At 51.8% G+C, this 14,913-nt stretch overlaps 1 protein-coding gene across 4 annotated transcripts in view; it reads right to left on the bottom strand.

Annotated features, from left to right (window-relative positions):
• Rgs3 (regulator of G protein signaling 3) overlaps window positions 1-14,913 on the bottom strand; it is a 122,801-nt gene that overhangs the window by 64,335 nt on the left and 43,553 nt on the right. For all 4 annotated transcript variants that reach the window (XM_032903143.1, XM_032903152.1, XM_032903161.1 and 1 more), the window contains 6 exons: window positions 14,760-14,841; window positions 13,458-13,563; window positions 12,578-12,929; window positions 12,178-12,217; window positions 7,537-7,733; window positions 4,908-4,991 (listed from right to left, as the gene is read on the bottom strand). In XM_032903143.1, coding sequence (XP_032759034.1) covers window positions 4,908-4,991; window positions 7,537-7,733; window positions 12,178-12,217; window positions 12,578-12,929; window positions 13,458-13,563; window positions 14,760-14,841 — 861 coding nt within the window. The remainder of the gene's footprint in view (window positions 1-4,907; window positions 4,992-7,536; window positions 7,734-12,177; window positions 12,218-12,577; window positions 12,930-13,457; window positions 13,564-14,759; window positions 14,842-14,913) is intronic.

Below are 14,913 nucleotides of genomic sequence, written 5' to 3' on the forward strand. Positions count from 1 at the left end.
ACTCAGCAGTTAAGAGACTGACTGATCTTTCAGAGGCCCTGAGTTCAATTCCCAGCAACCACATGGTGGTTCACAGCTACAGTGTACCCATTTAAAAAAAAATAGCTAGAATTCTTCGCCAGAAGGAATTTTTTTTTTTTTTTTTTTCTTTTTTTTCCGAGCTGGGGACCAACCCAGGGCCTTGCGCTTCCTAGGCAAGCTCTACCACTGAGCTAAATCCCCAACCCCAAGGGAATATTTTTAAGAAAAGATTTATTTATTTTATGTATGTGAACACCATCACTGTCTTCAGACACACCAGAAGAGGGCATCGGATCCCATTACAGATGGTTGTGAGTCACCATGTGGTTGCTAGGAACTGCTGAGCCATCTCTCCAGCCCCTCCAGAAGGGATCTGAAATCTGAACCCTGTCCAGTCCAGCTCAATACAGTGCAATAGAAGCATCCTAGTTGCTGAGAATCTACTCCTACCCTGGTCTGTCCTCACTTAAACAGTTATCACTCAGCTTAGACAGGTTAAATGACTTTCCCATGGCCACACAGCTAGGGATCAATCCTCCAGTCAGCCTACTCCTAATGAGAGAGAGGTGGTACTGCACCTATAGCAGAGGAGACAATAAATTCAGTAAGCATTGAAGGAAAACAATGGAGTGCTCAGTGGACTCATAGATGGTCTGAGGAGGGTCTGCAAAGTAGGAAAGCCCTCATGTTCCCACAGAAACATGTCCCCCAGTCAGGGAAGGCTGACTACCTCCAGACCATAGGGGAGCTGACAGACGAAATGTAGGAAGAGACAATCTGTGAGAGTAGAAAATTAAAAAAAAAAGAAAAAAAAAAAAAGCCTGGGGCCTTAGGAAGACTTGTGGGAGGAGCCACAAGGTGAGAAAAGCTCTAGGCCGATGGCCCCATCCCCCGCCTGCTCCCAGAGCTGAGAATATGGTCTAGACAGGAAGTGATTAAGGCATGAGAGAAAATTTCCCCCAAAAGTCGGTCAGGCAAAGGCCAGGGCTGGCACAGGGCTGGAGGCAAGGCAGATGGCAGGCATGCCAGGCCAAAGCATGTGGGACCCTGTTCCCTAACACCCCACACGCAGGAGCCTCACAGTCCATGAAACACTGACCCCATCTCCACAGTCCGGGTACCTGCTGCCCTCCACCACCCTTCCCGGGCCCGGGCCAGTCTTCCAGACACTTGTTCCTAGGAACCACGTATTTTCCAGAATCCCAAGACCTAGTCACAGATTCCTTACAACTCGGAGGGTGACTTCTCCCAAGTGGCCCTGACCAAAGCCTTCTCCTGGGCACCCAGCCATGGGCCTACGCCTACCTACAGACAACACCTTGGTGCTTCAGTGAATGGTAAACCCCATAAGTCTGTGTAAACAGAGGGTGTGGCATCTTGGACTTCACAGTATTCCTGGAGCCTAGCAAAGCTGCAGTGACCAGAACTGTGGTCAGGATGTGTGTAAGAGGCTGTCATGAGCCTGACTTTGGGGCGCACGCCTTTAATCCCAGCAGAAGTAGGCAGATCTCCGGGTTCAAGGACAGTCTGTCTGCACTAAAAATCGAGTTCCAGGGCAGCCACGGCTGTACAGATAAAGCATCTCTCAGAAACAAAAACAAACAAACAAACAGAAAAGGCCACCAAATGATGATTTGATCTGGATGTGCATCCAGTCAGTTTGTGCCTTCTGGGTGGGAGCGGGCAGAGCAGTCTGTGCTGTGGGGACTGGAGCAGCTCCCTAACATCGCCATGCTCAGAGAAGAGTCATGGTAAAGAAGAAGCAAGAGAGAGAACATTCAAGACACACAGACCTTCCAGCTACTTAGCACTTCCCAGTTTACAACTCTGCTGTGTGGAGAGGCCACATTACTCATTGGGAAACCCCTTTGGGAAAAGTTCCTCCCTGGAGAATGACACAGAGTAAATAGAGTCTAGGAATCCCTCCCTCCATGTTCTCAGAAGCTACCCAATGCCTGGCGATAGCATGAGACATACCAAAGCTCTCCTATGAGGCTGCCACTATCTTACTTTGAGGAGAAGGGGTTACTTTTCTTGTCCTCAAAAAAGAAGACTCTGCCTTCAGTCTTGAAGGGAGAGTTTCTTTTAGTTCTCAGCTTCCAAAGCTCCAGGAGGCAACAAGTTGTGTGTGTTTGTGGGAGGTGGGGGGATGAGGGGAAAGGGTCTAGGGAGTATGGGGGAGGGGGCAGTGGGGAGTGAACTGTTACTACAGCTATAGTTTGGCTTGTGCTCCTTTGGTTTTAACAAACATGCCAAAAGTGCCAGGGATCATAGAAAACATTACACAGCCAGAGAACCAGGTACTAATCCTGGCTCCGATCCCTACCAGCCTTGAGATTCTTGGGTCCTGGTTAAGAAGCTCAGTCTCTTTGTGCTTCTCCTCTCCTGGCGTGAGGATGTTGCAGGCCTAATTGGGATCATGTGTGTAGCATGGGGTTGTGCGTGCAGCATGGGGTCATGCGTGTGGCAGGCATGAGCAGTGAGAATATACAGTAAATACCTAACGTTTGTAGATTCAATGGTGAATGAGGTAGGAGAGAGTAAATGAGACATGAGAGTATAGTCCAGGTGGCTGTTGTCCCTAACCGGCTTCTCCTGGGTACGTTAAGTATTCAGTCACACCTCTCCAGCCCTGACCCTCACACTTCACCTGCAGCCACACACTTAGGCACCAAACCCAGCACCAAGGGACTTCTCACTCTTTTTTTTTTTTTTTTTTTTTTTTCTAGAACTGGGAACCAAACCTAGGGCCTTGCGCTTGCTAGGCAAGCGCTCTACCACTGAGCTAAATCCCCAACCCCTGACTTCTCACTCTTACAACCTACATGCTGTCTCCCAGTGAAATTTCTCTCCCACCGAAGCAAGGGGGAGGTAGATAGGCTGAGATCCTTAGGGAAGCTCTCCAAAGAGAGGCCCAGGGTCACATCAGCAATCCTAGGGGTGCAGGAGCGGAGCTCAGTGCAGGTAGGAAGAGGAGAGGGCCGTGGTGAGGGCTTCGAGGTGCTCACATAGGCTGTGGTGAGAACAGAGGCTGGGGGTGCAAGGAAAGCGCTGCATGTAGTTGGGTATGAGAGAACCATGGTGGTCAGATAAACGGAGGAAAAGGGCACTGGGCCAGGGACAGCAGGCCACTGGCTCCAGAGGCCCGCACCCCTTAGAGCATGTTTAAGATGCCTTCATTCTTTCACATATCCTTGGCTCTGATGCAGCTGATTGTGACAGGCTAAACTGTAAGCAAGGGAAGCTTCCAACAAGAAGCTTCACCCAGGAGACACTTTAAGCCACGCCATAGACAAGGAGGCAACCGAAAGGATTGTGACTCGGTTGCTGGAATAGAGTTAACTCCCTCTGCCACCGTAAAGCCACGAGCTGATCCTGTAAGAACCAGCTTAGCACAATGAACAGTCCTGGAGACACCTGCAAGGCTGGAGAGCAGCCGGCCAAGTCAAGTGACTGAGATCTAGCAGAGAGTCAAGGTCAAAGCTAGAGTCAGAGAGGAACCAAGCGAGGCTTCAACCACCCATAACTGTGTGGGCAGCATAGGAGCAGTGAGTGATCCATCTCCCTGGTCAGTCCAGGAGGACAGGCAGAGAGCATGTGGGCTTGTCCCATGACAGCCCAGAGGATTAACCAACCTCAAAACCTCAACAGAGACTACACTGGCTTCTGTCTAGGCTCTGCCATTGCTTCATAAAACCTAACAAAGGAGAGCTAGTAGATTCTTCCTCCCTGGGGATCCTCCCCCTCCCCTCCCCCTCCCCCCTCCTCCTCCCTCCCTTTCCCTTCCCCCTCCCCCTTCCCCAGAGGTTTGCTCACTTTTCCTCAATCTTTCTGAATAAAGCTCACATTCTGCTTTTCATACTTTCAAGAGGCCACATCCATTAACCTTCTTTGGCCTAAGACAACAAGCACAGAGTTACTGTCCCAGGCCAATCCGCAATGACTGACTGCTCCAGCATCCCGTGCCCTTGAGTCATGCACAAGACTGAGAAAGGTTCCCATCACACTAAAAGGTCACCAGTCAGGGGAGGAACGAGCACACAGTCTCCCTGGGGGAGCCCTCCTAAAAGAGACAGTACTCATGTGGAACGTAGGTGCCCTGATCTGCTTGCTTACAACAAAACAAAGGCGAAGCCAGCTGCCAGTGTTAGCTCCAGTCACAGAGTGTCCAGGAGGATGAAGCTACAAGGGGCTAGCCTCAGACAGGCACAAACCCACTGCTCAGATGGTAAGACTGATGAGGAAGGCAGAAGTCATCAGAAGCCAGTGACAGGGCTGGGGCTAGATGTAGACTTCCTATTTCCAAGTTTCCTGATCTTTCCACTGTGTGGGTGAGGGAGGTTCCCCCAGCTACAGATAAACTGGCTCCCAGGAAGAACGACCTAACCCCTGACCCCTGCTGACAGGGCTAGAGTTGGGGGAGGAGTACAGAGGATGAGCTTAGATGGAGCCCTGAGACAGGGTCTGGGGTTGGTTCATATAGAAAGACTTCAGCATTCTCCTAACAGTTCTCTTTAACTAGACTTCAATCTTCAGGTGCTTATCTCAGCTGGGATAAACTGTTATCTTTTCTCCTGCTGGGATAAACAATGAGATGTCTTTTTAGAGACTAGAGTTGTGCTTTGACCACGCCAATGATCAGTTTTCAGAGGGAGGGATAGAGGGAGAGGGAGAGGAGAAGGGAAGAGGGGGAGAGGGGGAGAGGGAGAGAGGGAGAGAGGGGGAAAGGGACCACTATAACTAGATGGTAAACAAGAACTGGATAACCTTCTCAAGAGGCTTTTAGAAGAGTTTCAGGTCTCTACCCTGAGGCTGTCTACTACTTCTCCATAGGAAGCAAGGGAAGAGAAACCCAGCCCAAAGCCAGTGTAGAGCGCAGGTCTTACCTGGGAAGTCTTGTTCCTCCCCTCATAGAGCAGCAGCTCCTCTGACAGCAGGAGAGTCCGAGCAGGGTTACAGAGATCTAGGGGCTGAAAACCAGTCACGCTGAGTGGGAGTGCGAAGGGCAGCTTGCCAAAGCCAGATCAGAGAACTGTCTTGCAGAGGGAAAAGACAAGTCTGTCTGCCCTCCTCCTACCCCTGACCCCACGCACCCTCTCACCCTCGCACCCGCAATGGAAAGAGAAAGACTCTGCTCCAGGTCGGCACAGCCAGCCCTGATCAAAAGAGCTGCTCTCTCTACAGGAAGTTCAGCCACACGCTCAGGGCCTTGCAGTTCTCCACTGGTGCACGCCCCCACACCAGGCTCCAGCACCCTCCCAGCTCTCCTCTGTCCTGTGCATGCCTCAGAGGGAGGTCTCTGCTGTCAGGCCCAGGAGGCATCTTGAGGGCCCTATGCCTCTCGATATGGCCACTCGAGTCTCTTCAAGGCCAGGCCGGTCCCTGCCTTGCTCAGGTTCCATGCTGAGCAGACAAACTCCTTCACCTCAGCAACCAATTCCCACTCAAACTTTGAGTCCCACCACCCTGTCCTGTCCACCTCAAAGAACGTGCCCAAACTCTGCCAGACCCTGGCAGAAACACCCGTCCTTGGAAGTGTACACTTATCACCTGGCCCCCAAGTCCCTGACCTCAAGCAGGGGTATAAAAAGATAACAGGACAGGCATCAACTATGTACTAGAGTGGGGATGGAGCCTCAAAACTAAGCTGTTCATAAGCGGACGGGACAAGCTGACAGAAAGCAGAGCCAAGTTCAGTCATCGAGCCAGGTGGGGAGGTTTCTGGTGGGGAGGGAGAACACTATAATACAGAAGAGGTGGGACAGCGTCTGTGTGGAGTGAGCACACACACATATGTGGAACAGGCTTACACATGCCATGGGTATAAAAGGAGGAGGACAACTTGCAGAAGTCACTTCTCGCCTTCCACCATATGGGTCCCGGGGATCAAACTCAGGTTGTCAGGTTCAGTGGCAGACACTTATCCCTACTGTGGTATCTTGTCAGACTTGATTTGTAATAAAAAGTAAAAGCAAAACCAAAATAACCAGGCAGGTAGAGTGAGCCTATAACCCTAGTCCTTGGGATTCTGAGGATGGAGGATGGCGTTGGGCCATCCTGAGCTACACAGTGAAAGGCTGTCTACAAAGCCACAGGCTGTTGGCATAGTTCAGTGCTTGTGTACACGAGCAAAGCCTTAAGTTTGGTCCCCAGCCCCACAAGAAAAGGGAAAGTGGGGGGAACAACATGGTGGTAAATAAGAGCTTGTTACATTTAAAACTGTCTAAACAACCTAAAAGGTCATATAAGTGACATCCAAGGGGCAGAATAAATAAAGATTTGAGAGGAAAGAAAAACAGAACATTTTTGCTACCTATTCACCATTTGCTGGGCATCTGAGGTGTTTCCAGTTCCTTAGTATTTTGACCACAGCAGCAATAAACAGAATCATAGGGGTTGGGGATTTAGCTCAGTGGTAGAGCGCTTGCCTAGCAAGCGCAAGGCCCTGGGTTCGGTCCCCAGCTCCGAAAAAAAGAAAAGAAAAAAAATAAAAAACAAAACAGAGTTGTGCGAGGATCTCTGTCAAGGATATAGAGTCCTTTGGACGCATGCTCAGGAGTAGTATGACTGGGCTGTATAGTAATTATCTGCTAATTTTTTAAAAATTAACAATTTCTTCTTGAAAATGAGATACATATGTGCAATGGTCCTTCATCCAGCCATAAAAATTTAATTATAGCATTTGCATAAAAATGGACAGATCTAAAACATATCAATCGAGGTAACCCAAGCTGAGAAAGACATACATACACTATGTGCTTTCTCATATGCAGAATCTAGCTTTAAATGCTTTTATTATATACATACATATGTGGGTGTAGGCATGGGCCACATAGCCAAAAAAGGAACCACAAAAGCAGAGGAGTGTTGTCGAGGAAAGAGGGGGATAGAACACAGAAGACACGAAGGCGACAGAGGTTATGGCAGCAGAGACTCGCCAGGGGCAGGGCGTGGGAGAAACCAAATCATGGTTAGAAACGCTGTAATGGAACCTAAGACTGAATGCTCATTAACCCATTGACAGGAAGAGGGGAAGAAGGAAGTAGGGACATGAAGAAGTGAGAGATTAAAGGGGGGTGGGGGGTGGGGGGAGCCTGGGACTCCTGCATCCCGGTGACTTCTGCTCTGTGCTCCTCGTGGTGAGTGTGGGCCGATGCATTTGCCTGAGCAGAGGGACGAGCCACACACACTCTCCCTCAGTCAGTTTCAAACACGAACTGCCCCTGGGTGAAGCAGCCAGCATCACTGCCAGACTTTGTTGTACCCCTATCTGCGCCCCAGACAATGAAGGAGCTGGGAAGGGAAGACAAGGACCCTCTCATGGCTCCACACTTTCCTGCATAGACTTCTGGAAACTTCTGCTTCTCTTATAATCTCCTGAATATAAGGTTATTTTTTTGTCCCCAAAGGGGGCCCTGGATCCTGGATGAGGCTCCACCCTCGCTCCTGGAACCAAGGTCCCCTACGGTTCTCACTTCCTCCTGAGGGGAACCCTGGGGCATGCCACAGGCTCACCTGCACAAAGACAGGGAATACCAGGACTTTGGGGGCCAGGGTGACATAGGTGCCATAACTTGAATGTGGGATGTGTGGTCTCAGGGCTGAGCAATCTTGGTAGTTGCTGTGGCCCTTCATGGTCTGCACTGTCTTCATCAACCGAGACTTCTTGCCCAGGCCAGTGTACGACTTCCCTTTAGTAGTAGTCCCCGGTTCTGTGGAACAGAGTTGGGGGACAATGAGGTACTCTCGTCATCCCTCCAAGGATCCCTCTCCCCACCCCACCCCAGCCCACCCCTGTAAGAACAAGGAACAATATCCATTTAGTGAATCCCACTCCAGCCGGGCTCAGCCTCAGCCTCAAGGATTCCTGAGGGGGAAGAAGGGTGGGCGAGGGGGTGAGGGAGTGAGGGGGTGAGGGGGTGAGGGGGTAGAAACAGCAACTCCAGGGCTAGGATAGAGCTATCAGCCCACAACTGTGACAGGGGGAGTTACCCTGGACCCCATCCCTCCAAGTGGTCCAGGCACCAAAACAAAGCTATCCATTTATCAGTCTTGCACATTTGAAAACCAAGACATCGTCTAGGCGTGTTGGCACATGCCAAGAATCCCAGAATTCAGAAACCTGGGGCCGAAGCAGCCTGGGCTGCATGACAAGATCCCATCGGAAAACGACAGCAGCAGCAGAATCACAACGCAGAAAAAACTCCGATCGAAACACTCAAGGGTCTGACCTCACTGGACTTGCCGTTCTATATGGACCGTGAATTGGAGCAGAGAGGACTTTGCAAGTGACAGGGCACACGCTCGTCCTGCTATCATCCCACCTCACACGGCCTGCTCACCACCAACCACGCACAAAGGTCTGTTCCCTGCAGTGATGGAGACAATGTGCTTTGCCCGTGGACATCAGGGTCCACGCCTTCTGCTAGTCAAGGTAGCGGGAGCTACCTGGCCGCCCGCCATCAATTTGACTAGAATCATGAAAAGCACCTGCTGCCTGTGTTCCGAAAGCAAGATGGAGGAACAAGTCTGAGGGATAGATGGGGTACACACACACACACACACACACACACACACACACACACACACACTGGGCTCCTTCCTGGGGTTCCCACTGCCAGGAGAAACCAGCCAGGTTCTCCCTGACTAAGGAGCCCAGGTGTCCTCTAGCTTCCTGCAGTGAACAAGTGACCTGAGCCGACTCCATCTTGGGGAAGATCCCCACCAACGCAAAGGCCACTGCAAAGAGGAAACAGCCCAGAGGGTTTCACACTTGCTCCAGGGCCCCCCACCATCCCCCTTCTCACGGATAGGTGAGAAAAACAAGTCGACTCTCCCCGCCCCCACAAGTGACCAGCGAGATCACAGTCTGGAGGCAGCACTCAAACCATAACTCAAACCACTTCCTGACACTTCAAGAAGGGGGACCCAGATGGGGACAGGACGCGCAGATGCAGGAAAAGAGTCCCACAGCTGTCTCTCGGACCTGACCCTGGGGGCTGACAGGTTGTCTGTGCAGCAGCCTGGCCTTCCACTAGAAAAAAAAATACAACCCGTGTCTCAAGACCGACACTAGTCTCGAGCTGGACAAGACACCTTGAGTGGGAGCCATGTCTGCCTCACTCAGAAGCTGACTGCAGCTCGGAACGCTGTGTGACTGCGTGGAGCAGGCTCCTTCCCTCTCTGACATTGTTCTTCCTGCTCTGAAGCAGAGACTACACCTTCCCGCCTCGCCTGTCCATGTGAGTCAGCTGGAAACTGAAGAAAGGCCCCGTGAGAAAGAGGGATTGGAGGGCCGGGCTGCTCTGTGATCGCAGGATGGATTACCTCAAACACTGAGGCAGCCATCGGTGCTGGCACAGCAGAGATGGACGCTGAGCCTGGAAGTAATAGACGACAGGCTAGACTGACAGGGCACAGCCTGGATCAGGGAAGGCTCTAAGTCTCAGACTCACTCGAGAGTTCTTCCCTAGGCCCAGGTGCCCGGCACCGTCAGAGAATCTTCACCCTACATTTCAAGAGTCACGAAGCAGCCACCTGACCCACCTCTCTGCTTGCATAGGGGAGGGAGACTACTTAGCCCCATCTTCTAGAGAAGCAAACAGAGGTGTAGGGTGTTTTCATGAGTTGGCCAAGGCCATTCAGCTAGTAAAGGGCACTAGGCAGGACCAGCCCAATCTAGGTGGCAGTCAATCCCTAAAGGTCCACTGCCACACTACCCTGGTGATATGGGGCAAAGGGGTGTGGATCTCCAGAACTGATTTTTTTCCAAGTCATTCTTTTTTCTTTAGAACAATCCAGATTGCAGGCCGGGTGCTGAGCCCCACGAAGGCAAACCCCCACCTGTCGCCTCTTGTGATGTCTGGCCTAAACCTGTATCATCTCCATTTCCTGTAGCACCTGCTTCACTGACCAAACACAGTAATTACACGGTTTTGCTCTGAGCTTCTGAGGCGAGCCCTGGCAGCCCTCTGGCTCTGGCGGTGTGGTAAACTTTCAAAGGACAGCCGCCCTGGGGCATATGCCAACTACAGCCAGACAGGCACTCTAGGCTCTGGCAAGGCCTCAGACCCTGTTCAATGCAAGATGGCTGAGCGGTCCCTGCCCCTGATATTCAAAGCAGGATGGCTGGGCTCTCCGTCCTGAAAGGCCCCCTCCTTCCAAGCTAGAGGAATCAGAGGCCAGCACCACGGTGTGAGGGAAACCCTGTGCCTGGAATTTCACTCCTTCCTCTCAACTCACGACTTGGGCTGCAAAGAATTAATCCATGGGAATGGGAAAAGATATCCTTTGATACCAAGAGGATCACTGTGCTAGAATGTGTGTGAAGTCACAATCTTGAGACAGGGGACAGGGAGGTGGCTCAGTTGGTAAAGTGCTTGCTGCACTCACCCTGTGGCCCTGAGTCTGCTCCTCAACACCCCCAGTAAAATGCTAGGCATGGTGGCATGTGCTTGTAATCTCAGCACTGAGGAGGCAGAGACCGGTGGCTCACTAGGGCTCCCTGGCTGGCCAGTCTAGCTTAACCAGCAAGTCTCAGGCCCCAGGGAGACTCAATAACATAAGGTGGATGGCTCCTGGGTTTGACCTCCACCCTCCACGTGCATACACACCCACACACACACAAACATGTGCATGTGTGTGCACACAGGCCACATAAGACCCAGACAGAAGGAATTCAGAACACTCCCACTGTTATTAACACCATCATCTCTGCCTGACTTGTTCTTTCCCCCGAGGCTTAGGTGACCGTGCCCTTTTTGGCACTATATTTTTCAGAGAGGAGGAGTAAAAATACAGACACAGTTTGGGACCAACCATACAGGCAACTCTGGAGCCTTGTGGGAGAGGACGGAAGAGCTCCCAAACCGTGTGCCTATGCCCGTGTAGGTGACACATCTTCCCAGGTCCCCAGGACATGGCTTCAGAACGATAACAACAACCGCCCTTCTCCTCAGCCGCTCTGCCTAAGCTCTACAGTGTCTCTGTTGCCTGACAGTTCCCGGGTCTGAGGTTGGGCCTACAGAGATACACTGGGCCCAGCCCTGCCCCTAATAAAATCGACATTGAGCAGTGACATATTTACTCTGCCCTAATGTGCCCACTAAAAGCTTTTAGACACTTACTGTTCAATCACTGTGGGGCTCCTCCCTAGGAGGAACACAGCTTTTCTTCCGGCAGGCTAGGCCCAAGAGCCCATAGGCTCCCAGCAGGGAGAGGAAGAAGGAAGGTGCCTTCCATCAGGAATTCTAAGCCTAATTGGAGCCCCCTCTTCCCAAAGGCCCAAGTGCCCACTTTAAGAATCTTCTTCTTATCACTAATGGAGGGAAAGAGCACAGAAACTAATCCAAAACAAGATGGGAAAGGCCACTCTCAAGGAAGGAGGCCCAGGGTGTTCTATACACAGATAGGTTCAATCACACTGCAGGTAGTCCTCACGGACCGCATGACAAGCTGGACTTTGGGGTCAGAACTCTGTGGCAGGTGCGTGGGGGCCTAAGGGCCTGCCCCAGAATCCCATACCCCTGGGTTCCTGGAGAAGAGGTTGCTTTATGCCAGCTCCACTTCTTGCCAGAATGTACAGGCCAAAGGGAAAGAATTGGCAGCGACATCTACAAAGCTTGAGGTAGCTTCCCTATAACATCTTTCCAGCATGCAGCAACTGCGTACAACAGTGTTCCCCTAGAATCCTCCAGACAGGCCCCAGGCAGGAGCAACTGATCCTATTTTATAGGTGAAAGGAGGAGGCGGTGGTTGGCTGAATTCCCACAGCAAAATTCCAACCCGAGACCTCGAAGCCCAGAATTCCAGGACTGCTCTCCCTGCAGCTTCAAATGTGGTGCCCACAGCCCCTACCAGAAGCGGTTGCCCAGCAACACTGGATAACAGCCAAGATAAATGCCAAGCACCTGTCCCTTGGATGGTTCTCAGATTCCCCTCTCTACCGACTTAATTCTGACTTTAAGGAAATACCAGGTCATCTGGTGGCGGGGACGAAGGTGCCAAGAGGATAAAGGGGTCAGGGTCTGTTTCAAGTTAGGCAACCCCAACTCCGTCAGAAAGGCCTCTGAACTCAGAATAGGAAGTCGGGCCCGACCTTGGCTGACCTCAACGATCTCTCCAGGCTGAGAGGGCTTAGCATCTCGGACAGCTCACCTTCAGGGATGGCATCCTCCTGGTACACAGGCCGCAGCAACTGCAAAGGAAAGACAAGAAACCTAGTTCACCCAGTCCCAAGAACGGGGCAGAGCGGCCCAGCAGGGGGCTGCACCCAGGTCTGAGGATGGAAGTATAACGTTTCAGGGTACAAGGGTAGCACAGCGGTTCTCCTAAAGGGGAAAAGGTGGAAGAGAGCTCCGTGAATAGGGCTCTGTGGCCCTCTGGGAGACCTCATCCTCCTTCACGGCAGCTTGTTCCAAAGTGCATTCCATGGATCACGAGAATGATAGGACCCTAACAGCCATGCCACACAGGTCTCACAATCCAATTTTCCGTTTTGGAGACATCCTAACCTACCGCAGGGACCCAAGACCCTTCCACATTCAGCTGTCCATACCTGGCTTCCAGGATTCAGTGGGGCCAGGATGATGTAGTTGGGGTCAGTAGGAGTGGTGGCCCGGGACAGTGCAGGCAGGGTATGCTGGCCGCTGCGCTTGCCCACCTCAGTGTAGCGCTCCCAGCCGCCGAGCAGTAGCCCATCAGAGCTGTCGCACACCAGGTGGCAGCTGTGGCGCTGCTCGGGACGTGTCGGGGCCCCATGAGTACAGTTCTTCTCCCTCTTGTTAGGGGGTGACAGGAGATCATGTGTGGACTTGCAGGAGGCCCGCCTCAAGACTCCGCCATCTGGTCCTGGCTTGATCTGGGGGACCACACGCCACACGAGCAGGATGATCTCGCTGGGACAGCTCCTGGAAATTCCACACAGGAGTTCAGACTTGGGGAGATCAGAACCAGTCAGGGTAGGAAGCAAGCGAAAGAAGCCAAGAGGAGCAAGAGAAATGCGATTTCCATGTCGTCCTTCCAGAAGCGGGTCCAAAATGGACCACTGGGGTGCTAGCCCACAGAGTCAAGAAGGGCTCAGATATTTAAATTGTACAGTTGAAACATCTGCACTGTCTACAGTCCCTTAAACAAAGGGTTTAGCCATTCGGTAGCAGAGACAATTAGCTAAAGTGGAACCAGCCCCCTGGAACCACGGCAGGGACCACGGGGTCGTTCAGAGCGTCTTTCCTGCTGTTTGCTGTGGGATCAAAATTCATCTGAGCCTGAACCTTCCCATTTCTAGGCCAAGCAATGGATTCCCTGAGGAGCGATGCAAATTGCTCACAGCTGGGCAGAGAGTGGAGCGAGCAGAGCAGAGCAAGGCAGTGTGCCCAGGGCTGGGTGGGGAAGATATGCCATCACTGAGGTTTCCGCCACCCACTGCCCCCTGTCACCGGATCTCGTGTGCCAGCTCCACACATTTCCAGTGTTCCACGGGCCTCTCATTCAGCTGTAGTACTGTGTCCAGCTGCTGCAGCCCCGCCCTCTCTGCTGGGCCCCCTGCAAGGACAAAGAAAAGCCACTCAGGGACCACTGAGGCTTAAGACCTCCTCAAAGAACCTGGAATCCTCCACACATCCCTGGTGACACTGGACGAGAGTTGTCCTTTTCCTCTCTATTGTTCCACACAGTGGTGCCCAACTGGGCGGCTCTCAAAGGCCTTTGCCCTCGCCTCTCAGTGTGCTCGTACCCCGTCCCCACTAGAGTCCCTCAGAACAGTAAGAAAGTGATTTTTTTTTTTGGCAATAGAGGCGCGTGCGTGTGTGTGTGTGTGTGTGTGTGTGTGTGTGTGTGTGTGTGTGTGTGTGTGTGTGTGTGTGTGTGTGCGTGCACGTGTGCTGTGTGTGAGGGTTGGGAAGAGGGAGATATAGACATGCACATGCATATACAGAAGCCAGAGGACAACCTCTGTAGAACAAGTGTTTCCTCAGGCACCATCTTCTCTCTCTCTCTCTCTCTCTCTCTCTCTGCCTGGGACTCTCATCAAGTCTGCTCCTCTGGCTAATGAATGAGTCCCAACTATTCTCCTTTCTCCACTCCCCCACCCCAGGAGTATAAATAATTAAAGCATAAGCCACAATGCTTGGCTTTTTTTTTTTTCTGGAGACCGAATTCGAGTTCTCCCTCTTACAGGGTGAGTGCTTTGCTGACTCACCTTCCCAGCCTCTGCTTATTATGTTCTTGCTTTCTGTTTGTTTCTCTTGAAAGTGTGTGTGTGTGTGTGTGTGTGTGTGTGTGTGTGTGTGTGTGTGTGTGTCTCACAGAGTCTCACAGAGTAGGCCAGACTAGCTTTGAGCATCCAGCAATCCTCCTGCCTCTGCCTCCTAGGTTCAAGGGTTACAAGGTATGAGGCAGCTTGGAACGTCCATTCTAAGTATGAAATGGGATTACAGACGGGATGCAAGCTCATAAATCCCCCCACAGTCATCCGAATTCAAATTTAGCTCCTTTCCAGAAACAATCAGAATCAAAATACGGAGTCTATTTTCATTTTGATAAAACAACCCCCACCCCAAAAAAGGGCTCTATTTTCATTAAACCTCAGATTCATCTGTAAGTCATTTAAAAATATTATTCTTTTTCTTTTGAAAACCCAGACTGTGATCCAGTGTGAGGCCCCATCCAGCTCCAAACTGTCGGCAAAGTTCAGCTGCCTGGTGGGAGGGTAGGGCTGCCGTCCTGGGCCATTCACTTACCAGAATCCACAGCCTGGACTCGGACCGGAGAGTCACAGCAGATGGTGAAGCCAAAGCCGTCTTTTCCCCTCCGGATGGTGATCTAGGACACAGCCCTGTCCAGTTACTCCGGAGTTTTGAAGCTGGGAGGCCTCTAAGCCCCACCCAGAGCCAC

The sequence above is a fragment of the Rattus rattus genome, chromosome 1, assembly GCF_011064425.1.
Source record: "Rattus rattus isolate New Zealand chromosome 1, Rrattus_CSIRO_v1, whole genome shotgun sequence".
NCBI lineage: Eukaryota > Metazoa > Chordata > Mammalia > Rodentia > Muridae > Rattus > Rattus rattus.